The following is a 27,919-nucleotide window of genomic DNA, read 5'->3' as shown; positions in this document are numbered from 1 at the left end:
TAGGATCATATGCACATCAGGCAAGGAGAACATGGCAGCAAGTTATCATTGTTTCCTGTGATACAATAGCTCTGTAATACCTGAGGCAATGAGAATAAAGGCAATATTGTGCTTTCTTACAGATGTGTAGTTAAGCCTCTGTTCAGAATGACTCACATTCTGAACTTGGATGGGGACAAAGAATAAAGAGTGACATTAAGTATTACTTCAAATGTAATTAAAATACTGCTAATTATAATTATGAAAGAATACTACTAACTTATCCAAGGCACTATTTCATACAGAATTAGCCTGTGTCTGGTGACTGCAGTTCCCTCAACTAGGAATGTGACAGATAAGGTATTCCAAACAGGGAAAGTAACTGAAGTTTATCCCACTCTACTGAAGAAAAAAAAAAAACCATTCTATTTAATGCACAAACATGACTATTTCAAACAAAATGGAAGTGAGCTGAACACCCAAGACACCTATCAGGAGTCCATTCTCTTCCTTTCCACGTGATCTCACCATCTAAGGAGACAGAACATCCCAGGAACTACCCTTTATGAGCTGTAACCTGCCAGCAGCTCCATCTAACAGGTGACCCTTTCACCACCCTCATCAAGAAACCTTACAAGCAATGGTGCTTGTAAGTGACTTACTCCAGGTTTTGCAAAACAATGATTTTAGAGAGTTTTTATGTAAATACCAGCATGCCACATCCTCACTTCTGGTACTCCTGAACTTATAATTGACTCATCATAGTATGATTTTGGTTGAAAGGGACCTTAAAGCACATCTTGTCCCACCCCCCTGCCATAAGCAAAGACACTTTCCACTAGACAAGACTGCCCCAAGCCCAAACTGGCTTTGAACACTTTCAGGGATGGGGCAGCCACAGCTCCTCTGGACAATATTATTCAAGGACCTTCAGTCACTCAAGGAGCTTTAAGTGTTTGATATCCAGGCTATAATTAACTGAGTTGAAAAATTCAGTCCTGTATGTACTTACTAGTACATACTATGAAATTCAAGTATAGAGAAATGTATGTAAGCTGGAGCTGGCCTTAAGTCTATCCACTCATGGTCAGCTCATGCTGAGTCAAGTGAAACAGTGAAATAAAAATGACTGATGTACAAGGTCAAGCAGAGTATTACTCTGGGTACTCAGGGCATTCCCTGCCCAAGTTCAGCTCAAGGCTAATACTGTGCTGCAGTGAAAGCATGTCAGTGCTCACTGTCTCAGCCCCGGGACACAGACGGGCTCCTGGCACAAGCTCTGCACAGCTGATGCTGCTGGCCCCTTCTTGCTTCACGTAGAAACCATATGTGCCACTAAATACAGCCTCTGACCAAACGGCAAAAGCTGTGTGATCTGCAGTCGTATTTTTGTGACAGGGAACTCTATCAAGAACAGTCACACAGCACAGATTATCCAAAGAGATCCCAAGGTAATAAGCTGACTACAAATTCTCTTACAAACTTAAAAAGCCAAACTAGATTGAGTGCAGTATTACACAAAGAAATTTCAACATGCAGAAAAAGTCTGAGAAAATTTTAATTGAATTAGCTGAACATTTCTTTCACTATCAAACTTTAGAAAAAACAAAATTATGAAATTACTTTAAAATTCTTTAAAAATTACAGTAACACAAATACATAGGAAGCATTTAAAAAAAAAAAACTTGCCTTAAATAACAACAATAACTCAATTATTTTACCTACCTGCAAGGTGGCAAAAACATTGAATCCTTCATGAGCACAGATCCAGAAAGCAGGATATACCAGCATCTTGCAATAGTTTCTGAGCTGTAAGAAAAGAAATCACTGATATGTACTTCTCCTTACAGCACCTTAGAATTATGTTATCCAAAATATTATTGTAGTAAAATAATGATTTATCATTCTACCAGCTCAATAGAAGAACCTGGGAACTCCAACTGGATCACGATTTTTTTTTTTTAAAGATTCAAATATGGAATGTTTTATAATTTAATTTTGACATTTAACTCAGCTTAAAAATTTCCTTTATTAAAATGAAATTTCAAGTAAAAACATTTTATTCCAGTGAAAGTATACATAAAGGCTATAAATACAGGACAGGACACAACCCCACACACAGATATTGACCTGCTGCTGGGGCAGGTGTGTGTCACACACACCCACCACACCAACTAGCAGGTGACATCTCATTTAGACTCAGATGTGCTGGAAGCTGTGCCTTATACAGAAAGATAGGACTAGCTATGAGACGATAAATATGCCATAAGCAATGCTAAAATATGAGGGAAATAAAAGCGTATTTGCCTCCCAGGAAGAACCTAGAGAACCGTAAGCTAAAATACCAATTTTTGCAATGTAAAGTGATGGTGTTTGAGCTCCAGCCCTCTCCAGTACAGGCTGCTCCGTGCAGGCAGTGCCAGCTCCAGGGATACAGTGCCACCTACTGAGCTGAGTGCCACCAGACTGCAGAGGGGACACTGCGTGCCTTGTCACCTGGTGTCACTGACACACACATACACCCCCCTGTGCTCTCCCTGGGAGCCGGGCTGGAAGGTCACGGGCACCTCTCAAACATCAACACTGCATTACTGCTGCAAGCACCTCTGCCAAAGCTTTTAACCAATTATTGACAATGAGAAAAGCAAATGACATATATATAACAACATGCAAAACATTGGGTTTGCCCACATTTCTGCTGAAGAACCCCAACCAGTGCTATGTACTCACCAAAAGAGAACTTGGTTGCCCTTGTACCTCTCATAGCGGGCACTTGACGACATTATTCTGAGGGGAGAGGAAGAGAAGTTTAAATTCAATTTTAATCCCCAAAGGTCATAAGACATTAATCACTGCGTTTCAGTAGAATCACTTTCAGGCTCTTAAGACTTCAAATTCAAATATTTTTTTTGTTCTAAACAAAGGATGTGCTTAACTGGAAAATTCAAATTATTACGGTGTTCTTCATCATCCAAATAGATAATATACAGCATGTTTTCCAAGTTTTTAGATCACTCCCACACACTGGAATTAGCAACAGAACTGAAGAACTAAAATACTTCTAAAGCACTTTTTGTACTTTATTGGCCTTCCATTTTATGGATTCTGAGACCACCAGAATGTCTGAAGCATTAAAAAGCTTTTGTAATCTGAGTTAAGACAGGACACTGTCTACATAGTTCTTTGTAGGCAAATGGCAGTAAGCTCTGCCTTCCCTCTTAGAATAGCTAATTAGTTTACATTCTGTGCCACATTATGGCAGTGACTTAACTCAGCAATGGATTTGGCCAATGCTCTGCCACCTCAAATTGCAGGCAGACAAAAGCTCTGCTTATCTCCACAAAATGTCACAGATGTAAGTGTGTTAAAGAACACGAACTGCAGAGTACTTCACCTTAGCTGATGTTCCCTGAAATGTGATAGTATGTCCAGCCCATGAAGGAAAGAATAGATAGTATTCAAGTCCTAAAAAAAAAAAAAAAAAAAAAAAAAAAAACACATAAGCAAACTCATTCACATCTAATCACTCAGTGTTACTTTTCATTACACAGAATTATACAAAGCTCAGATTAATAGATAGGTCAGGACACACACAGACTTGAAGAACCCTGTCTGCACTTGAGCTGTGGCAGTGAAAAGAGTGAAGTGCAACTGATGCATAAACATTGACCTGAAAAAAAAATCTATTAAAAATATCTCTCAAAATATTATTTATGTGAATGGATACAGCAGCAAGCAACACATGGAATAAGATAAATAGAGCATGCCTGTTCTCCCAAGGTCAAAAATTGCTGAAACCTTCTGAGATCTCTTTAAAGAAGGAATTTTTCAAAACCAGTGAAAAACCTATGCCACTATATAGGGTGCAGAGAACCACCAGAGTACCTTTTCATAGCAAAGGGGTTATATTTGGAGGGGAAAAACTCTTTCATGTCCACCTCAGACCCAGCTGGCAGGCCCACTACAAACTACACCATCCTACTGCCTCTCTTGCTCAGCCCAGTCCACATCTGAACATCAAAAAGTATTCCAAAATACTCTTTGGCAAAGATGAAAACCATAAAGTTTTAGATGTCTTTCACTCCTACTACCACTAGTCAATATCACACCAGTGTCATTCACTAGAAACCATAGAAACAAGAGTATTAAAACAGGAAGATTATTTCGCTTTATAAACTGAACTTTACATAGAAGTTGTAATTAGGAGATACAGCTGTTTAAACCTCTCACCAGACAGAATCCTCTTCAGTCACAAAAATATCTGTGCTGATGGTGCAGACCACATGGCAGGGAACAGCTCACTAGGGCTATTCATCTCTTAATTTACTGTCCTGAACAGGTGGGCTGTTAGAGCCAAATACACACACAACAAAATCATTATATACCACAGGGCAGTCTCTCCAGCTTGGCCTTGGAAGGTATGTTCTGAATTTTCAAGTGCTGCATTTATCCAGTGTTTACATAAGATAAATCAATATGAATGCTGGTCTCAGAATTTACAATGGATTTACTTCAGAAAAGTTCTTTGGCTTCATAGTCCATGTTTAGCAGTATAACTGTTATGGACTGTTATATCAAATGAAAGGTCAGATGTAATTGCAGACCATGTAAAACCAATAAAACTCTGATTTTTTTTTTTAAATGTCATTACCAAATCCCATTAAAATTAAACAGAAGGCCTGAATTTGTAACACATTTACAAAGCACTCATTTCACACAGTCCAATCTCATTTTAATTATCCAAGCTGCCACAAACATGTTTTTGTTTGTGAAACCATCCAGGAGCACTAGCTATGGATAGACTCCAAACACACCACAGCCTGTCAGAGGTGGGCACCTGGCAGCCAGTGGGGCATTTCAGATAACCAACAGCTCCATTACTGAGCTTTCCCTGTTTCTGAGCAGGGAACTGCCTCAACTTCTCCACCTGAAAGCATCAGGCACAGAAATGCAGCAACTATATACTCAGGCCATACAGTGGCTAAATAGTTAGTAATATCTGACTCCCAGGCCAAAAGAGGGATACTCACAACTCCTGTGAAAGTTGGGCAGCCAGGAGAGAATCAGTATTTGGTACTAAAATTAAAGCTGAATTTTTTTAAGTCCTCATAACTCATTGTGTCTATATAGGCTTTCCTACATTTTCCAGTACTTTTTTACATATCTGGGACTAAGATGTAACAGAATATCTTGACACCGTTTTAGATAAGCAGTTCTGTAGTTATGAATTACAGAAAACTGTAAGCAGAACAAGAGCCTATGTTCCCCTTGTAATCACACAGTTTTTAACTTCTGCATATGAAAAATGACCACATCCTGACTTGTAAATTATTCTCTACAATTCCCCAGAATGCAGCCCCTTTGCAAGTTCACTCAGCCTGGACTGACTCCTGCACTCCACCTGCAGCACACAGGACTGCTGTACTGATCCACTCAAGAGCTTGATGAACAAACAGTTGGTAAATTGAAGAGATAAACATTTGCTTAAAGGGATACATGTCTGGAAAGCATCCCCCACCTTCAACCTCATCTGTGGAGATGAGCAGCAGCAGCAGAGGGAACAGCTGAGCAGCACAGGGAAGGCAAAGGTTCCTATTCCCTCACCCAGCAGAAGGCATTCAACTTACACTGCCCACTACTACTGCTCTAATGTTGATAAATAACAAACTACATGATAAATGTAATTCACTACCCAGCCAGGTGATGCATCAACAAGCTAAACACATTGGCTACTTGCACAGCAGTTTCTATAAGTGGTTTTAAATCAGGATCTGTAATGCTTTCCCTAAAAATACCTGACTTTTAAAGCAAGCCCCTCTCCTAGTCATGCAGAGAAAGTGATGCTGGGTGCCACTGAGCAAAAGAACTAAGCAATCTCCTGGGAAGGGCTGTGAGGTGCCTCTTTCTGCCAGTACCTCAAAGGTACCCATCTAATCTGTTTTCCGTGTCTTGGTAGAAAGCCTTTTTTGCTTGTTTAAATAGATGCAATAAGGCAGAATTCCTCCACTCCCTCACATGCCACTTCAGATTCTAACACGGGACGGTATAGTGCATGTGGTGCATATACCCCAGTTTTTCACAATAAAATGAAAATTACCATTACCTATGAAAATCAGTCATAACTTGTGAATTTTTCTTCATACTTCCAACTCATTTCAGACTAAGTGCTTAAAATAGCACTGAAATTACCTTTCACATACTATACAGAGTCTCTTCTGTATTTTTGCCGGCAGGGAACATCAATTAATCCGAGGGTGGCCGGACATGGGCAGGGGCTGTGGCCACCTCGTGGATAGAGGCTGAAGTCCACCAATCCTCCTCCAACAGAGCTGAAAGCATTTATTTCTCTAATTCAAAGTTTACAATTGTTTCTAATATGATTTTCAGTTTTATTTTTAAAAGCATTTATTTCACCACAGCAGTTCTAAATAGTGGACAAGCACATAACCTCAGTTCAAAGGGTAGAGATCATTTTCACAGACACTTTCTGATACTCACTACGAAAAGTGATGCCAAAGGGCAACATTCAGCATCATATCAGCAGAACACAAAACATTTGCCAGAATTTTACAGCCCCTTCCCATATCCTTCCTTAAAATCTCTTTACTTATTTTTTTCTGTCAAAATCCAACCGAGACATAGCTATTAATGAAACACAATTTCTCTACATGCTCTAAGCTAAAGAACAAGGTCAGTATGAATTTATTTTGCAATCTTTTTCTTCAGAGCTGAAACAATAGCTGAAACTGAAGCACAGGCTCTACCTGCAAATGCTAAGCCCACAACAGATTCTTCAATCTTTGACAGAAACAACCTTGACTAAGGTTAATTACAGAGAAAGCAACTCACATTATCTATTCAACTTGCTAAAACTGCAGCTCCAGCAATTCAAGGGAACGTGGGAAACTGTGCAAAGAGTAATCAGGCAGTTGTTAATCCTGTGAGAAAGGAGATTTTCTATACCATAGAGAGGAAACGTGAACACCGCGACCGCAGTGATCCTGCACCGAGCTGCCCGGGACAGATCACTCCTTGCCTCCAGTTCTCACAGCAGATGTGTTTAAAAAAAGCAGAGGACATCTGTGTCTTCAAATTCTTCCCATGACAGAGTACACTGTATGAGAAACAGCGTGGGCTTCAGCAGCAGTGCAGAAACCAAGGGATGGCTCTGCGGATGGCGCTGTTATCACAAAAGTGTGGTCAGCAGCAGCCTCAGCTTCTTTCAGCACCACTTTTTATCAGCTCCAGCACTCACAGGCTTCCTGCAAAAAGCTTAACCAGCTGCTCAGCCAAAGGTGGTATAAAAACACAGATTTTAGTAACAATAACATGTTATATAAATATCTATTCTTTTATGGTAACATCCTCATCCCAATATAGTTAGAAGTGAGCCACCTGAATACCCAGACCACTTCTCATTTTCCCTGCCAGATGCTAACTCTCAGAGATACCAAAACAGGGGAAAATAAAAGAAGCATCAACTAAAAACTCACTACACAAAAGTAAAGCCACCAGCTAACTACCACCATCCCAACACATTTCTTTGAAAATAATTCACTCCTTTTTTTTTTTTTTGCAAGGATGGTGAAATATTAGTTTCTTCATTGTTAAGATGTAACTTTTTAAAATAAAGAAGTAAGTATAGTCAGCCAGAAAAATCATCAGAAAAATATAATCCAAACTCAAAGTTGCTGAGGAAGTGGTGGTCACCCTTAAGTTTCATTATTGGCATCTTTTCAAAATATGACCAAGATCTGGATGTTTCTGAACAAGCACCAACAGTGCAGCAACACCAACAATGAGCAAAATTTGCAAGTAGGTATCCTTTTGCTTCACCCTCTTCTCACCCAATCTCTGGCCTTTAATCCAAGAAACATCTTTGCAAACTTGGAACTGAGGCTCCAGTGGAACAACAGTGGTCTCGAGCATGGAGTTCTGACCACAAAGTTTCCCAACCAACAACGACTCCAGCCAGCACAACTGTAATTCACATGACCTGCACCCAGACGCTTTAAGTCCACAACAAGGTCCAAGACAAATCTTCCTGCAGTGTTAAAAGCAGGAGGCAAAAGGGGGTAAAAGGAGTAAAAGCATTAAAAAAAAAAAAAAAAAAAAAAAAAAAAACACCAAAACTCCCCCCCAAAGAAACCAAATAAAAAATGAAAACAAAGCAAAAAGAAAAAAAAAAAAAGAAAAAAAAGCAGCTCTGAAACAAGGATGGAATGACTGCATCAAAAGCAAATTTGCCCCTCATAACACAAAACTAATGCTTCACTTTATGTGACCCCAGCCAGGTGTTCCAGTAACATATTATTATTATTACTATTATTATTACACACTAAACAGGAAATCTGGTCTATTTCTAAGGAAAATAAATTGTTCTGAAATGACCTCATAGTTGTAAATTCTGATTAATCTCACATAGAGACAACCTCAGTAATTGCAGTCAGGTATTAGGGATGCTGAGGAAGCGATAAATCCCCAGAGACTCCTCTCAGCACTGCCTGCCATGTTCTGTCCTTCGTGCCAGCAGGCAGAGCCAGCCCAGTTCCGGAACAGCTGCATCCAGCCCCGCACTGGCCACGGGACAGCTGCTCACTGCACTCAGGGATGCTCCCAAATCCCAGCGAGCCTGGGCCTCGTGGATACCCTACATCCACCCTGAACCTGAAACAAGGGGTCCCAAAGAAAGCAGACTGGCAAATGTTATTCAGTCAGTCTGGAGTTTTGCTCAGGGAATGAGAAAAGAGCAGAAACCTGCACCAGAGCACCAGCACTTCAAAGCTGCATGTAAAACCAGCTGTGTCAGCAAGCTCCAGACAGATTGCTCTCTCATGCAAACCTGTCCCAAAGAGCTGCACAAAACCTGTCTCTCAATCCACCCCAAACACATTAAATTCCTCTTGCAAGAACATAAGCTTGGCTCACTCAGGGCTCCCCACAGCCAGCCCACGCAGGCTGCTGAGCCACCCAGGATTCCCTGGGTCACACACAAGAACCTGCTTCTACAAAAGCACAAAGGATGACTGATGGGATTTTGCATCCGTTCCTTTTCCAAGCTAAGGCAGTTGGCAGGATGCATATTTTATATATTTCAGAGCAAACAAAATATTAGTATTTTCTGAAGATATGTTAGAGATCCAGTCATGTGACTGAGAGTATACTTTAAAAGAAATAGAGACGCATTTCTGTCTTTGAACCAACAGTTAAACCATATGGCAACAGCTTCCCAAATTCCAATGGCATACAGAAAGACCATCAGGTACAAAATCGGCCAGGGAAGGAAGCTGCATGGTTGAAAGGTACCTTCCTGTTTGTGTGCTGCTTAGCTGCTTCTCCCTTTTCAGTGCTCTGAGCAGAAACAAGGCTGGAAACAAACGCCAGCACAATCAAGCACTCATTTGGTTTCAGGACAAGGATTTTAATAGCCTCTTGGACAGTGTCTGAATTTCTCTGTGTTTAAGTTGTTATTTAAAGTGCCTAGATTTCAGTAAAGCAAACAGAGGTGATTCTTGGAGCACAGAGCACAAGCTGTGTAAGCTCTAAGTGGGAGGTTCCCTCCAGCCCAATGCCATTACTTGCTTCTCAGTGATTCAGCAGGCTCCTTATACAGATTGAATGCAGCTTTTATTAGGAATCCTGTCAGGCTCAATAAAGACTTTGTCACCCTTGGGGGGTGGGGGGGTGTAGCAGAAGAGAGGAAATGTTACTCAGCACGGTTTATGGTTTTCATTGCTTCCCTTCCTGTTGCTTCATCGAAGGCTGGAATCCGCGCTGTTTCCTTTCGTTTCTGTTTAAAGCCAATTTAAAAATAGTACTCCCAAATTCTTTCCTGATACTGTAATACCAGAAATAAAAACACAGAAACATGTTGTAGTTCTCTGATCCATATTTTACACATTCTGATATCTACAGAGCAAATTCACCAACTTTAGGGATGTTGGTTCAAGGAGGCCACCCTACACTGTCAGCTACCCCCAAAACTTGTGGGAGGAACAGAAAAAAAATCCACTTAAACATGTGTAACAGAGTATACAGCTCCTAAACTAAAAAGAAGATGATGAGATGAAGTGGAAAGCAACTCTCCCATCTTATCTTATTTACTCTCCTTGTTCAGTGGCATAGACATTGGACTTCAATAAAAATGCAAGTGATGCAATAGAATGTCAGCTCAGGGCCCTTCACTTAAAGTAACAATTCCCTTTAAAGTAGCCTCCTATTTAGCTGGAGGCCACTTAAAAACAAAAATAAAAACTGAATACAAGCACTGAGACACAATTAGGGAAGAGAAAGGACAGATTAGTCAGTCAGACAAAAGAAAATGTTATGAATGAAGGACATTAAAGTACATTGCAGAGAATCACAGAGTTTAACCAGCACATCTGAGGAATTAAGCTGCATCATTCCATGCAGGAAACACCACTAATTCAAAAAGCCAAATTAAAGAACCTTTCAGAGAACATAACAGCAAACTCCTGCATGATCTTATGCCACTGCCTGAGACTGCACACAGTAACATTTGTATACAACAAACTGGTTCAACTACTTCAGAGCTATATTCCATTATTCAGAAAAAAAATGGCATATATTTGATAAAGAAGCTGAACAGTTTCAAATGACCAAGAACTTGAATTCTTTGATTCATGGACTTTCAGATGTCCCCAGACTCCTGGAGCCTGTGTCCATCAGACAACTATGGATCATATCCTGACTATGATAGAGCACTCCTCCCTAAACTCTTAACTTCCCATTTACCTATACAAATGACACATACTGGTTTTTCCAAATGAGGAAGTGTCAGTCTAGTTATTTAAGTATCTTTACGCTATATACTGTATGTATCCATATATAGGGAAAAAGAGATTAAGAGAGCCTTCATTTCACTCTTGTAAGCAATTCCCATTGACAGCATCTGTTAATAACAGTATAGCCACAAACAGAAAACTAAAATCTGGCTCTTATTTTTGCAGATAGTAAGAAGTATCATTTGCACACTTGGATTTTTATCTTATTTTTTGTGAAAAAATAACAAGTCCCTCAATGGGGCAAATAGCTTCCTTATATTTTATTTTCTATTATTTCATTATAACATGCACATGGCTACAGGCACAGACTTGCACTCCTAAGAATCAAACTATCCTTAAGAAAATTTGGAAAAGCCAGACCTTTAAATATAGACTCGAGAGCCACTATCATAGCTTTTTGATGGACTGAAAATATCTCAATTCAGTGGCATACTTCTAAGAGCAAAATGAAAGAACTGAAGTCTTTCCACATGAAAATAAAACAAAAAGTTTCTCTACTCACCAATCACTCCCCACACCCAATCCAGATAAACACCTTCCACCTCAGAACCCTGGATTATGTTGATATAGTACTTTGGTAGAAAGAAAAACATCTAAAGGAATGAGGGAGGGGAAATTTATATTATTTCTACTGCTGTTTCATCAGAGAGTCAGCAATTTTGGAACCCTGACTTTGCCAGAGGAAAAAACTTCCTTTGGAAAAGCTGATTTTGCAGAGTGAAATAGCAAGGGCCCTGAACTGGAGAGACAGAACAACAAATGTCACTGCTCCAAAGCAAGAAGATCATGGAGAGTTTTGAGTATCTGAAGCACCATTCAGCCCTTTCCACAGCTAAGAATAAAAGTACAGCTATGAAAAAGTGCCTTCGACTAAAACACTACCACAAAGTTCCCAGACACGCATTACTTAATTTTAAAATATCTTTCAGACTTAAATGCTGATAATAGAAAGTTGCCTCAAAAACCCTTTTTTGAGTTGTAAAACTTGAGTTTTCAAGTTCCTGAAGTTCAACAGGATGGGAAGCACAGAATATACAAAATTATCCCCTATCAAAGAGCAAGACTTTATACCAAACATTTTTAAATAGTACAAAGATGGTAAAATCAGCCTCCTAACCCAGGCTCTTGAAAAATCACCTAAAATCCACCAAAAAAATAGGTGGCTTCTAGTTCAATCAACATTTTCTTAGTCAAGCAGCTGACCACTTGTCAGAATTACCTACCTCCCTTCCAAAGGACAAGCAACCATCAAATAGCAATATTTCAGTTAAAACCTTTTGGTCAGAACTCCAAAACATCAGCTCCTCTGATTCACGAATAAACTCCCTGCTCTTTTCAGAGGAAAGTGTCAACACCTGAAATTTCTTCTTAAGAAAAGAAGGAATTGTGGTAGGAAAGGTCAGAACTCTGAAACATTTAGGGGAAAAAGGTACATTCTTATTAAATAAGAAATTTGTAACAGGAACCTGGGCATAAGGAGAGAGGAGGTGGAGGATGGAACCCAAAGGTCACTTCTGTGCTTATCCATCATGACAACTTGGGAGTGAGGCTGAGTGCAGCTCAGACATGTTAAACATCTGAGCTGTTGCTTACACATGACTTTGCAATGTAACTGCAGAAAATGCTCTAGCTCTTGTTCTCTTTCCTCCCTCTTGGACTAGCAACTGCTGGTTCATATTTAACACATAAACACTCCATTGACAACGTTGTCATTGCGCTCTGCCCAATGTGTCTTTGCAGCAAGTGAATGTTATAACTGAGCTCTCACACTACAGCTCAACAGGTACCACACAGAGAAGGACTGACAGACACAATAACAGCACTTTATTGTAGCTTTTTTCCATCCTATTGATTGTCAGAATTTCATACAAATGGATAAGAATATTGTTATTTTTCTAATGGCACATTTATGATTTTTCTGTGTGTAATTTCTTACTTCTTTGTGAATTCAAGCAAGCAAAGATCATGTCTGTCCGGAAATTAAGTCCTGCTAAATAAATAATAGTGAAGGCAAAATGAGATCTTTATCAATATTGCAATTTAAATTACCCACTCAGTATCTAGGTAAGGGAGAGGAATAAAGCTCTATTAACTGCTTAAAAATGTTTTGCTGCATCAGTAAAACAGGAAGAAAATTATGAGATTATAACTGAGAATAAAATATCACACAACTGTAATGCTCTCCTACAGTTTTTTTAAATAAAGCCACTGAAAGAAAAAAGAAAATCAACCTCCAGCTACTTAGTTCCCATAATAATAATGTTATGATGAACTATGAAGGAATTCCTGTAGTGGACAGCAGTAATATGTTCACCAGTAATTCCTTCTGCATCCTGGTATTAGGACACCCAAGCACTAGCAAACAGCTCAATTCAAGAAAGCTACTGCAATGTACAGGAGGCAGTATTTCTTAGAGAGCCTAAATTATCTAAATATAGATTCCCACAATACCTCAACTACTTCAACATCCTCTCACATGTTGAGAAAGGTTACCATGCCTGTGTTCATTGCGTCCATACAGTGGCAAACATACTTATATCCCTCATCAAAGAAAGGGATTAATCACTAGCTCTTAGCATCTTCGCTCAGAGCAAAGAATTAGCCAGATTTACCTCACTGCAACATTTGAATGTAAACCTCCACAGCAGAACTCTAGGAACTGATGCTCTGCCACTTAAACATCTACTTTTGCATTTCTCAGCAATACCTGTGCCATAAACCACAAAGAAGCTTACAGATCCAAACTGAGGAGTTATATATATATATATGTGTATATATATATATATGTATGCATATTCATCTAGCTAGATTAACAGGTTTCAAGTTTGAAATCAAATCAAATAAATGTCAGAGGTACAGATACATGTGCACTTCCCTGGTCATTACATTGATCACTGATGCATAATGTTACAATGGGAATAATTCTAATTAAGAAAATTAACAACTTCAACATTAGGAGGAACAAACAAGCATACCATTAAGAGACTGAATCAATCATAAGATAACACTGTTAGTCAGGAATTTCTAGCTTCAGATCTTGCAGGCTACCCATCAGGTACCCAGCTTCACAAAGTGCAACACACTTCATGACTAACATCCACAGAACTACAGCCAAGATGCCAAGGAACTGTCTTCTCCACCTCCACACTAAATCAAACAGGTACTAATTGAGAACACGTGAGACATGGGCTCCTTCAGCTGGGTTGTAGTATATGAGTTGAGATGGAAACCTCTCCTCCAATGAGCCATTCAATCCTTAGGCAGACCAAAAGCTTCAGAGGTTACAATCAGCCTTGACTACAACACCCAAACAAGCCAATTCTACCACCTTTCTCATTCCTAGGAAACCACGATCAACTCAATTTGCAATGCACCACACCAGAGCTTCCTCCAGCCTCTTGCTCTTCCAGTGTTAGCCAACCACAGCCTCTATGGAGCTACAACAAACCCACTTTTAAACAAATCAAGGGTCTCAACTAAAAAGAAGACTTCTGTTCTAAGAGAGCAAGACTATCATTATTTACTGAAGATAAAAAAAAGAAAAAACAAACAAAAAAAAAAAAAAAAAACCAAAATCCACCCAACTAATACTAAACTTAATCTGAGTAAAGTTGGATTTATGGATTTATAAGCAGCAATGCAATGCCTTCCTTTAATATTCCAACTTTTGACTCATCAGCTCACATTAAAAGAGATGATCCACACAGGGTGATGAAAGGCAATGTCTGGACACAGCAGCAGAATGCTGTAATAAATATTACACCACCACAGCCTCTGGACAGTCATGCCTGTAGTCATGGAGAACACACACTCTAGATCGCAGCCCCCCAAGTACAGGAGAAACAGAAGGATCCAGTACTCAGACATTCTACATCATTACACTGAAAATTAAGAGACATCTCTGTTGTGTGCTTTCTTGAAAGCTGTGCATTTAGGGTCTCAGCCTCTCACTCAGGCAGCTGGTCCACTGCAGTACTTAACAAGTACACTCAGTCCAAGTCTTGGAAGGAAAGGAAGACCTATTATCTAAGGCTTCTCACTTTATTACGTTAGCATTCACAACCATGAAAGCTATGTAGCTATGTAATTATATTTCATATAAAAATACATTTAAAAAAATATTCTACTAGAGTCAAACTAGAGCTTGGGAAAAATCAAAGCAACATTACTGTTCACCATATGAAGCACTGCAGTCCATGACTCCAGATTTTAACAGAGCCAGATTTGCTGCATTTGAGAGACCTAAACTAAGCTCAAGGGAAATTCTCCGTTTTTCTTAAAAACATGGCTGTACTCGGCTTGGATAAGTTATGAAGTACCTGTTAACTACAGGTCTGCTATACTCCATAATTACCTTCTACCTAAAGTGAACAGAGGGGAAACAAAACAGAAAGAAGTTCCTCTCTAGAGTTGTGGACTTCACCAGGAAATGTACCCCAATGGCTCAGGAATGAGGCTGAAATTGTGGGCCAGATATGCATGATGAAACATCTTTTCTAATGATCACACCAGCTGGATGATACCCTTTAATCCTTGTGTGAATTGCATGCCAGCTGGGAAGAACCAGAACAAGAGACTTTGACAAGCATCTTTGAAGTCACCTATAATGGCATCTGTAGAGGAGTTTGCTGAAGGAAGCCTTCCCATCCAACAGAAAGGAAGCAGTAAATAGGTCTGACAGAAGGTCAGCAGTCTAACATAGGACTGCTCGTTTCCTTCCTAATTCAAATGGGAAACAGGAACAGAAACATCTTCTGCAACAGTTGGAAAGAACAGTTTTACTCAGCCAAATCAACACAGCCTACTGGAGGCTGGACATGGTACAAAGCACCCTGAAAATGTAGGATCAAGTAAATCAGATTTAAGTAGAATAAGCTCCCCACAGTATCTGGTGACCATTGGAATGCACAACCCTTTGTGACAGGAGCATCATAAAGCTCCCAAAATTGAAGTGCAACAAAATCAACACCACCACCTGTCAAAACTAAACCCATGATATGGTTTACAAGGACAGACCTCACTCCTCAGCTTCTTCAAATACAAACTGCCAAAGTGAAAAACATTACAACAGCTCTGGAACTCTCTCTTCACAGGAATTCATATTCACAGGCCAAAAGGAACTGTATGTGCCTTACACGGAACACATCACCACAAGAATTCCTTCCCTCCAGACCAACAGGACCATCATTCGAGGCTCATTAATGTCTTTAAAGGACAGACTGCTTAAATGTCAATGCTAAACAGGCACAAAAAGGTTACAAAGAGAGAATCCCTTAAGGCAGTTATTTTTGTTCTATTCATCAAGAATTTGCTACACTCCTGACATGCTAAAAGCTAACCAATAATTAGCAGAGCTAAGGAACCTCAAGAAACCAGATGCAGAACGCTAACTAATTTGTGCATGCTTCCCTCAACTCAGGGTATTTCCAAAATACTGCATTGAAATGCTCAAAAGAGGAAGAAGGGTGTATCACAGTATCATCAAACAAAGGAAAACTCTCTGTATTTTAAGCCTGAAGCCATTGAAACAAGAAGACCTCCAAGTTTTAAAAACATCTTGTCTGGCAATACTAACATGAGCAGAGTTCTTTTACAGCAATATCAGGTCTCTTACAAGGAGGGCATCAGAGCTCCGAACAGACTTTATCAAGCTACTCTCAATACACTTCTCAATGCAAACTCCTTTTTGCACATGCCTGGCAAAGAGTTTTGCACTTCCCTGCAAACTGGAAGTTGATCTGGAATGGTCTTGAGAAGTGTGCAGCTTCTTTGCCAGTGACAAGCAACCTGTTAATGTTTTCCATCTGAAGACTGCCAGCTTTTTACACTCTTGGGATGGGAGCATCAACCATTGCACACCAGGGTTATCAGACAGCCATGGAGCAAACAGCTGCAGTGTGATCAGTGCCCTCAGCAGCACAGCACAGATGTCAGACAGCTGCTTGCAGGTGTTTGGCTTCCTCCCCTGCACTCCTCAGAAGTGATGCTGTCCACAAGTGGACAAAACCCGGGCACAGGCACCTCAGTTTCCTCTCACAGCAGACATTCACACAAGTTCAGTAAGGCTACTACGCTCCTACAATCCATTTTCACTGTAGACAGATATCCAGCTCTCCTTACACAACGTGACACATGAAACAGTTTTGTTAAAATAAACATTACAGAAAAACTCCTCTCTGAAGCTTATACAAAATAAGTTTGGGTGTACTACCTGAAGAGATTTTATTTTGAAAATCTTTTTTTTTTATATATACTTACCTTTTTATTCACTACACTGTTTTGCAGCTTTAATACTTGCTTCTATGAGGAATTTACCACCTACACATCTTGACTGTTTATCCTCCACCCTTTGCATTTTTGGAGAACAAAAGCAGAAAAGAAATGTGTTTTTTTTCCATTTGGCAACTTTTCTGAATGCCAAGTATACTTGCAGTTCTCTCCCACCTCCTTCCACACCCTTTTTTGGCCCTTTCTCACTATTCCAGTATCTCCAAGAAGTTCCTATTGCAAGGTCAGTAACAAGGCAGTAGGCTCATATTCTAGGTCAGATTAAGCATTGTAAAACACACTTTATTACCTAACCAGTCCCTGAATTAAGTTTTTTAAATTCAGATACTACAATAAGAAATAGGTTGGTAGAAAAACATTACATTACATATTTAAACTTTAATTCATAAGTGAAAACTTTCAGTTAAATTATCACTCCACAGACAAAACTAAGTGCATGACCCCACTTCATGGGGTAAAGTATATACTAAAGGAAGTAAGTTCCAATAAAAAAATTCCAAGACTTCACCATAATTTCTGGTTTTACTCTCAGGGCTATCACAGCTGTCACTAAAATGAAAAAACAGTTTTTCAGGAACAGTAAAAGCAAGGATAGGAAAAGTAATCTTGCAACAATAACATTTCTCATGGTCCTTGGAAAATCACAGGGAACAGCTAGCCTAATACACACTAACTCCACTAACTCCTTTAACAGGATTTATATGAAGCAGAAGTCCTATTACCTTCTGGAAAGAACCAAAGCAATCCTATCTGGGAAGGTTACAGGTATGAGATTACCCGGCCCCAGCTTCCCGTGTTTGCAAGCTGGGGACACAGAGGAACAGTGCAGGCACCAGCTGCCTGCTGGCACCAGCTGCGGCTCGCAAGGTCCCCACAGCTGGTCTGGAGCACTGTCTTCTGGGACAGCAATGGACACAAATTTGAGTCATTTTTCTGCCCCCTACCAGCTGAATTTACTGCCACCCTACCATCACAGCTTAGAGAATTAGGCCTTGAAATATCTGATCAATACTAACGCATGACCTAGTCTGCACAATCACATCTGCTGAGCCCGAAATCCTGCATTTAATATGAAGATAATCATGAAGCAATCTGCTGTGATCTCTGGTTTTTAGTTACAGTTACTTTGACCAATAGCTTGAAAAATATCTCTAAATACTATATGTGTAAGTTTCTAGTTTTGTATGTTTCTAGTATGCCCTGAACCACACCGTGAAAACAATGAGTTTGTTTTACAATCACCTCTCCAACACAAAAGCTTTGTTGACAAATATATCATCAGTCCAGAAAACCCAGAACTACTGAGTGAACCTTCTAAAGACCTCCTTGGAACAAAATATAAACAAAAAGAACAGAAAGGATGTGCAGCCCTCTCAGGGCATCCTAACATCTTTCTGAAAGCTTGAGCAGAGACAGGGGCTGCACACCAAACACCCCAAGGCAGATGCACGACAGTATCAGACACCAAACTTTCTGAACAAGAAAAAGGAAAAGGGATGGAGATTTGAAGAAGACTTTGTGCTTTGAGAATAACTTCACAGGCAGATTAGGAACTTGATGTATTCTAGAAATGTTTGGTTAAATAGTCTGACCTACACTCACACCAGATTCTCAAATTCCTGCAACCAACAGGCACAATGCTAATGAAATCTGTACTTGAAAATCACTCTGTTTTAGGATTGTTACAGCAGGAGAAGCTTCAAAAAAGAAAACAAAAAAGCAGTAAGAGATCAAGCCACACCTGGACAACAGTGTTTTCAGACAAAGCTGTTCCTACACATACCAGACTCTGGACTGATTGAAGAATGACACAAGTTCTTCTCCTGTGTAACAAGCGACAGAACAAGAGAAAACGGCCTCAAACTGCACCAGAGGACGTTTAGCTCGGATATTAGGAAAACTTTTTCATGGAAAGGGCTGTCAAGCATTGGAACAGACTGCTCAGGGTGGTGTAAGAGTCACCATACCTGGAAGTGTTAAAAAAAACCATGTGGATAAGGCACTCAAGGACATGGATTAATGGTGAATATGTGGTGGTGCTGGGTTGACGGTTGGACTCTGTCTTGGAGGTCTTTTCAAACCTTAATGATTCTGTGATTCTGTAAAAGTACTCAAGAGCATTTTCTTTAGGTTGAGGACCGCTCTCCCAGAGGGAAGACACTGACATCTGCCATCACTCATCAGGGAAAGTTCCTCCCCCAGGTCTGAGAGCAGAATTCCTGCAAGCACCCTCTGACCCATCTTGCTCTGCAGAACCACCAACACATACAGATCAGAATTGTCTTCTTTCCTCTCATACAAGAGTTATACATATAAGAGTGCCTTAGAATATAATTTCCTTTAAAATCCTTACTGTACAGATATCTTGGAGAAAAGATATCTAAAAATTATATACACAAGGTGTGCAGCAGGCACCCACACAAACAGGCGCATATACGAGTCATAGAAAGCAAGAGACACAAACACAAATTACAAAGCCAAAATGTTTTGTTACCACTTTTGTGTGGCCCTACTTCCTTCAGATGAACCCCAACCTGCAGAGGCAAGTTAGATTAGGCAACAGCCTCTGACTTTTTTGTGTAACTACACACAACAGATACTGCATAACCATTATGCTTAAGTAGGACATTCAGATTCAACAATTCCACCAAGACTTACACACAAGAAACACTGGAAGCCACCAGCTGTACTCATCAGTCCCACTGACTCTTGAGGTGGTCCTGTGCAGAGACAGGAATTGGGTTCAATGATCCTTGTGGATCCCTTTCCACTCAGGATGTTTTTTGATTCTAATACAATTCCTCAAGCTCTCCAAGGTTAATTTGCAGCTCTTTCTCAGCTAGACCCAACTGCACTCACATTTCTTCATGTAAACTGGACAAGCACTGGGAATAGGTGCACCCCATGTTTGCAAAGGCTGAGCCAGTGCTTTAAGATATCCACTGACTTGTATCCCATAACAGAACCACATTCCTGCTCACCGCTTCATTTCAATGAATCAGAATTGGAAATTACATGCAGGAGACAAACAAGGATGGTGGAACAGCTTTTTACCTTGTCATGTGTGACTCACTACACACAAACTCTCAACTTTCTGCAAACAATGCCAATATACATGAGCCATTGTCCACAGGGTTATTAGTGCACTGTAATTTCATCTTCTCTTTAATACATCCATGTTCTGGCGAGCAGACTTTATACTGGATGGAGGAATTTTCATTAGTCATGGCCCAAGAGCATAGTGAAACATGTAGGAATAAAGGGCCAGTGTAGGTATCTTAGAATAACCCTTCCAATTCTGCGCAGAGAACCAAACAGCATCACTTGTCACAGACATAAAACATCTGTACACTTCTCTCTTACAAAGTGAGGCACTGGAACGTGGATGCCCCATCTCTAGAAGTGTTAAAGGTCAGGTGGGACAGGGCTTGGAGCAGCCTGGTCTAATGGAAGGTGTCCCAGCCCATGGCAGGGGGCTGGAAAAGGATGGTCTTTAAGACCCCTTCCAATCCAAACCATTCTGTGATTCTGTGACAAAGAGGTGAGAGACTCCACTACACAAGGTATCAGTATCAGCACAAGGAGAGGCTAAAGCCTGCCAACATTCTTCCCAGAGGGTGCCAAAATGTTTGGCTTAGAGACACAGCTCTGAGTGACCCCTACAGACAAAAACCCCAGGGTCTGCCCTTACCAGGGAAAGCAGCAGCAACACAGTCCCAAGGACCCTCCACAGACCCATATTTAAAGAAGGTATTTCAGAAACCAACATGACCCCAACCAGATTTCACAACACTGCTCCAAGCCAGTTACAGGGACACTTACAGGAGCAGTGCCCATGACTTTACACTGCAATGATGGAAGCACCAAATACTCACTGAACCAGTGAAGAAGCCCTGACCACCCCTCAGCTGCCAGGGAGATCAGATACCACAAAGTCACAGCTATTAGCTGGAACAACTGTATGCGTGTTCCACCTACACCAGGTGATAAACAATGAATGTTCAGTCTAATTTACTTCTCAGAGTTTTTATTAAAAGTTTACTTTCTCTGGCATTTTGTTTTTTGTGGGTTTGGTTTTGACTTCCTTTTTTTTTTTTTTTAAACGGCTGTGGTTCACAATGATCTTCCAAAAATAATTAACAAATTATATACACCTACTCCAAGGCTACTTAAACATCACAATGTTTCCCTGTCTCCATCACAGTTTGTTTTAATCCTTTCACTCCTGCCCAGATTTTCCTTTCCAAAACACTGCTCAACATCCTTACCCACGAAACAGGTTAATATGGACACAGTCTCTAAAAATCAAAAAAACTCACCCATCCTAAAACATTCAAGCTGATTTTCTCTACTTGTTTAATACTGCATTTTTTTTGAACAAAGAAACATTGTTAGACAGACTTTATGAAAAATCTGTTTGTCAGTGGTCACTTCAGTAAATGCAGTCAAAGCTAAAACAGTGCCCTGAAACCTGATTTATTTCACTGGAACCACAAATCTCTATTTGACTGAAGTCAACAGGCTTTACTGTTAAGAAGGATGGAAAAAAAAAATATTTCTGAGAACTACAGGCAAAGTTTCCTTGCAGGTATTCCAGCCAGATAATACCTGTAAAACAGCCAAACCAGATCCCTCCTCTGTGAACAAGGTACTTTGTCCAAGGCTTAGCACACTCTTACTTGCGTCTCTGAGACATAAATAATCCAAAGACTAATATGAGCAACACCTTCAGGCTTGCTGATGAAAGCACAACAACAACAAACTCAAAAAAATGTTCAGACACAGGCAAAAAACATTCCTAAAACAGATACTGAAGTACATATAGCTGAATATTTACATATGTTAACATATGTTAAAACTGGTAGAAGTTCCAGTATTGTATTTTGGTGTGTTTGAAACAACAGATGAATTTTATTTTTTATGTTCAACTAATTTAGGGCTGATTTCAGCTTCAGAATGTGCATTGTACTTAAGGTTCCAAGTAGTAATAATCTGAATTATTTGGATACTGGTAAATGCCAGGTTGTTGAGTACCTCTGGCCAAGAATTCAACTGTATGCCACAAGCATGGAACTGTGTTCACATGGCAATGAAAACATAAAATAACCAACACCACTGATTTTTAAATAAGACTTTGTGAATTCCAAATCAATCCTGTGATCAGTCACAGATTAAAGATGCTAACTGAGGTTAATTTCAATTATTCAGAGAAGAGATTGGACCCTGCCCAGTCTTGAGGAAGGGGACACCACATTTTACCTGCACTGGTTTCCCAGGGATGTTTAGGAAGGCTGAACAACTACTGCCAACACACACTGATTGGTATTTATCAGAACTTTTGGAATAAAAGATATATTTTATTTGTTGAAGAAAATCACTCTTGATCACCTCAGAAAACAAGGTACATACACAAAGTTTATGAAAATGAATTATCAAGCAGCATTTACTGAAGTAATGAAGAGTTTGCACGCTTGGCTTTTTTTATTACAGGAAGACCACAGGTCTAACTGAGATGAAGACTCATGATACTACACTGTGTTAAGAAACAAAATAAGAGACAACTACCCACCTAAAGCACGAGACAAAAATAGAGGAAAATCTAAGCACTAAAAACTTCCTAACTCATCAAGCTGGCAGCTGAAGAGACGCCGTTTTCCCAAAGCTTTGAGGCTTGTTGGACAATCCTCCAGGATTTTCAATGCTCTATTTACCATGAGCTTAAATACATTAATTTAATGAGCAGCTGGGAAAAAAATGTGGTTTTGTTTTACCTTCAACTGAAAGCTATGTGGCAGCGAAGCACAGGAAGAGGAGAGAAAGTTCAGGACTGTTTCATTAAAAGTAGTAACAATTTCAACTTCATTAACACAGAAACTATAGTCTGCTTGTGAATAAGACTGAATCTTAAGAACTGTCAGCCAGCACTGTGATACTCAATGTGCCACTCCTCATGGACCTCTGTTCTGAACTTTGGCTTTAGTAGGTGGCTATAAAAAAGCTTTACAACACATTTCATTTAAAGAGACTAATCTAATATTTAAGAAAACGTCACAAGTCTAGGTCTTTCCTAGTCCCAGCAAGATGCTGATGGAATATGGTGTCAATGACAGGCATGCACTCCCAGTCTTTCTCTGAAGTTGCAGTTACTCAACATTTTTGTCCATTAATCAATTTTTGTGCACTTGATTTCTTAATCATATTGAACATAAATAAAATTCTAATTGTTGCCTTCACAGAACTACTTATAAATTATTCATATTACAAGGTTTTATGTTTTTCTAACTGTAAAAGATAATTGTTGCCCTAGGAGTGCAGAAAGGCAATCTGCACAGGGTACACAGGGACCCAGGAAGGAATTCATTAGCAGTAAATTGCAGGCACGTCAATACGTGCTCCTATCACTTTGGTTATCATCAGTGATAAGTAATTTTTGCACTTTAAAGGTCTTTTCCAGCTTCCCAGCACAGTCACTTGCCAAGATGAGCTCAAGTCTCTGCATGGTGGGATGAAAGTCATGTAGCACTGGTCAGGGCATCCTTGATCAAAGTTTCAGGAGGTTATCTGGCAAAGACACCAAAGCACAAAGACACAGAACAATCTCAAGGATTTTACAACAGTTGGCTGCTGCTCATTTTCAGTTTGAGCTCCAGAGCTGGTAACTGCATGACAAAGTCTAACAAAGTGTCACCTATAAAAAAACAGATCACAAAAAATTGGGAATGAAAGCGTAAGACAGAGGTTAGGTAGTAGAAAATGATGGCAGAAGTCAGGCGTCCATCACTCCTCTGTCCCTGTTTTAGAGGCCCACATACAAACGGTAAGGTGCTTTTATTAAATAGAAATTAGCATCTGCAACTTCATTTAACACAAATTTCTTTTGGCTTTAAAGTAACTGCAAGCATCTCCACTTTTGTGGTGACTTTACAATTCTAATTACTTTCAATGGCTATCCAAAGCCAACACCTTGACACAGTTACATTCCTAAAAGCTCACCTCAGATTCTAGAAACAATAGATTTCTACAGTGGTTAATCCCATTTCACCTCCTGAGTTTACAGAAAATTATTAAAAGGATGAAAAAAGCCACTTCAAAATACCAGTTATTTCTGGAAACAAGAAGCAGATGTTCTCCTCTGTTTGGCTCAGCTGTGCTACAGTACAAGAGTGCCTTTGTTATGCTGTCAACAATAATTTATTTTATTTATTACAGCTATTTCATAAAGCCTATCAATGTACTATTTGTGTATGATTTGCATTCACACAGATCTATTTCTCTACATCTAAGCCATCAAGAAGCATCACATACATGCTCCAAATAGCAGACCCTGTCATGACACAATTCTGCAAATTAGGTTTTTTCCTCTTTCCACTAATAAAAAGGGAACAGGAAGAGAATAAAGAATTAGTATTGCCAAATGAAGTCGAATTAACATTAATCAAGAATTACTGCAAAAAGACGAAGTTAGGAAAATACAAGAGCTGAGAGTATAAAAATAAACTCCAATTCTTTGAAGTCAAATAAAAGCAAAGCTTTCTGAGCCACGAAAGTAAACACTGTCTAGAACAAAGTCATGAAGAACTAAAAAGATACTATATTGGGAAGAGGTTCCATTAAAAATGGAAGAGAGTCTGCTCACAGGAGGGGAGGAGAAGGAAAGACAAAGACAAAGGAGCACAATCATTTGCTGCTTGGCCCTATCAACCACTGAGTCCTTATCTGTGGCAGCATGAACAACTCCCCTAAAGACCAACATCAGAGCCTTTGCATGGATCTGATAAGGAATTCTGGGCCTCAAAAAAAATTAAATATTTAATGAGAGCACACACATGGTGGCATAAGCAGTCATCCTTCCCTTCTACTGCTTTGAACTAAAGATTCTCTCCTATTAAAATATGCCCAAATTACCAATTCAATATCCCCACCTGTGACAAACACTGCACAGTAAATCCCATATTCCCAAGCAAAAACTGGAGGAACTGCATGTATAAACACTCACAGATTTACCATCGCATAGGCATCTGCATAACCTTGGGAGAAAAATGCATGTATTAAAATATTAAACAAGTGTAAGGAATCCTATTGTTTAAGTAGAGGTATGATTTTTTTTTTTTAAGTATCCAACTACTGCCAGAGTTTCCTCCCTCTGACAAGACACAAGGGATGATCTGTTAGGATAATCTATCATCAAAACTAATATCTGAGAGATTACTCACAAATTCTGCACTTTCAGGCCACACCTGAGAGACAGGTACACAGATTTATTTCCAGTGTCAGCACAGGGGCACAGGCCACCAGGGAACCAGCAAGGCAGAGGTGTGACTAAATGGGACTCACTGAAATCCCAGAGCAGCATCTGCTACATACACGGCACCAGTCCACTAGGGAACATTCTGGAACTCTGTCCACATGAGAAGTCACTTCCATCTCATATGAACAATATGCACCTCCAGTGATGCACCAAAAGAGGAAAGGGAGCAAAATATTTGCCAGCCTTCAGTAGTTCCAAAATAGATTTTAAACAGAGTAACACAACAGTAATTACATAAAAATGTATGCATAATTAAATTTTTGCTACAATCCCTACAAATTCATCAAAATAATTCCCCCTGGCAAAATAAATTTAAGATTATAACACATGAAGTACCTCAGCAACAACAACTAAAAAAAAAAAAAATCAAGTGTGTACACGCCTAATATGCATAACTTATACACTTTAACAATTAGCAAACATTGGAATGTTACCACAACACTGAAAACTTGCCCTAACACAGACTTTTCCAAACAAAAATATTTGTTGTATCAGGAACTAAAACATTTACTTGAGCAAGATAGTGAGGTAAATTTCAAAATAAGTCAATCATAAAAATTTTTTACTATTTCCCTGCTTAGTTGTGTAGGGAGATTTTGTTTTAATTTTCTTAGAAATTAAACCACTTTGTCAAGGAAAAAAACCTACAATCAAAATCATATGGATAATTGTACTACTTGTAAGCAAAATCTGGCACGTGGAGTGTTTATCTGTATTTTTCCAGAGACTGCACAGATGACAGGAATGAAGCACCAGACCATACTACTGATCAGCACAGCCCCAACCCTGTAATTTGTAATAAATACCCAGGTAAATAGCCCGTATAAACTGCAGGATCAGAAACAGAGATGGGGGCAGAAAAGGACTGCAAGCAGTTGGAACTCTTGTGGACGAGCAGCTTTGGCTCATCACAAGATACCAATGGTGGCTCGGGGAATTTGAGGGGGTTCCTGTACAGAAACGCAGTCAAAGGGCACGAGCAGCCCGGAGCAGCTGATTTCGTGTGGGAGGAACTGATGATACCTTCCCACCAGAGTAGGAGGGGAGAAATGAAGCCACACACACGTTAGCCTGTGTACAACTGGATACTTCAAGACAGGAGTCACCAGATTGTTCATCCTGTGCAGGGACACCCGAAATTTGGGTCTGAGCCTAATGGCTGCGCTAAACAGGTTTCAGCTTCCCCTGCCCTGAGTCTTGCAGCCTACAGAGGAAAGAGGACAAGTCAGGATGTTGAGAATAAATAAATGAAATAAATAAATGAATAAACAGCATTGCAATTGTTTTCTCCAGTTCACTCACCACCCTATCCATCTGTCCTCACATGCCAGAGCAGATGTCAGGAAAATCTGTCAGTGTGACTGTGACAGGGGATTCCATGCTTTGTACCTGAGCAGGTAACACAGATCCAGACTGGGGACCCCCAGGTACACCCTGCTGTCAAATCAGGGAAAAGCTTCTCTGTCTAAATGTATGTAAACAAAAGTATCCTAACAAAACAAAAGTGACTTGACTGCAAGTCTCTACTCAGCAACAGGGAGCAAGAACCGAGGACCCAATCCTGCCAAGTTTTAAGTTCATGTTTAACTTTAATCACAAAGTAGTCTCACTGTGCAGTGTCTCTAAAATTAGCCTGCCAAAACAGGACCAAATTAACAAGGGAATTTAGATTTTTTTAAATCATTTTAGCAGTACTATTACTTAGACAGCAAAGATTAGATTTATTTCCCACAATTAAGATACCTTGGCAAATTCAAACCTGCACACAACACTCATGTCACTCTCAATGGAAACCTACACAAATGCTCACAAACCCACAAGCAGTCAGTCATTGTGCTGTCTGTCAGTTTAACACTACAAGGGTAAGCAAAATAATTATTTTAAGGTCGTTTTAGCCAAAATAAGGTGACAACCATAAGGAATTCAATGACGGCTGCTGGGGGGAAAATTGGGGATGCCCAAGAAAAAAGAACAAAAAGCCCTACACAACCACAGAGGTTGGTACAGCAAGCAGGAGCAGTGGTGAGCAGAGGTTCAGGGCCAAGCCAGATTACCTGTTCCCAAGTGTCCAAGCCATGACGAGTCAGCACGGAATGCCAACTCCTGAATGACACTTCTGTGATGAACCCAGTTGCCCAACACTGCAAGCCACACTAGCTAAGGAATTTTGCTCACTGAAGACTCCAGCTGAAGAGAAAGAAAGCTCTGAAGCAAGAGGGGAGTGCTAAAAGTAAGGAAAAACGAATGGACACTGAGACTGCCTCATTTAGAGACACAAGGAGGAATGTGCCAGATATCCCAAAGCAAGTAACCATTGGGACTGAACATCTGTATTCCAATCACTCAGCCGACTTGAAAGGGAAGTAGGGACTCTGTCCTGCTAGGATGAACTCCGGAGCAGCCTCTGAGCAGCTCTCAAAGTAGCCCTTCCATAATTAACTTATAAGGAAGACCAGGCAGGACATTCTGCTCTCCATAAAGTACCAAGGGAGAACAGATGTTTCCCAGTCTCCACGGGAAAAACTCAAGAGTGTATCAC

General features: G+C 39.9%; 1 protein-coding gene across 12 annotated transcripts in view; it reads right to left on the bottom strand.

The window, feature by feature from the left end:
- The window catches only part of RAPGEF6 (Rap guanine nucleotide exchange factor 6), a 122,401-nt gene that overhangs the window by 93,672 nt on the left and 810 nt on the right, over positions 1 to 27,919 (bottom strand). For all 12 annotated transcript variants that reach the window (XM_053956304.1, XM_053956313.1, XM_053956308.1 and 9 more), the window contains exons 2-4: positions 3,374 to 3,444; positions 2,710 to 2,766; positions 1,705 to 1,788 (exon numbers count right to left, since the gene is read on the bottom strand). In XM_053956304.1, coding sequence (XP_053812279.1) covers positions 1,705 to 1,788; positions 2,710 to 2,766; positions 3,374 to 3,444 — 212 coding nt within the window. The remainder of the gene's footprint in view (positions 1 to 1,704; positions 1,789 to 2,709; positions 2,767 to 3,373; positions 3,445 to 27,919) is intronic.

The sequence above is a fragment of the Vidua chalybeata genome, chromosome 15 (genome assembly GCF_026979565.1).
Source record: "Vidua chalybeata isolate OUT-0048 chromosome 15, bVidCha1 merged haplotype, whole genome shotgun sequence".
NCBI lineage: Eukaryota > Metazoa > Chordata > Aves > Passeriformes > Viduidae > Vidua > Vidua chalybeata.
Note: the sequence above shows the minus strand (reverse complement) of the source record. Positions and strands in the feature narration are given on the sequence as shown.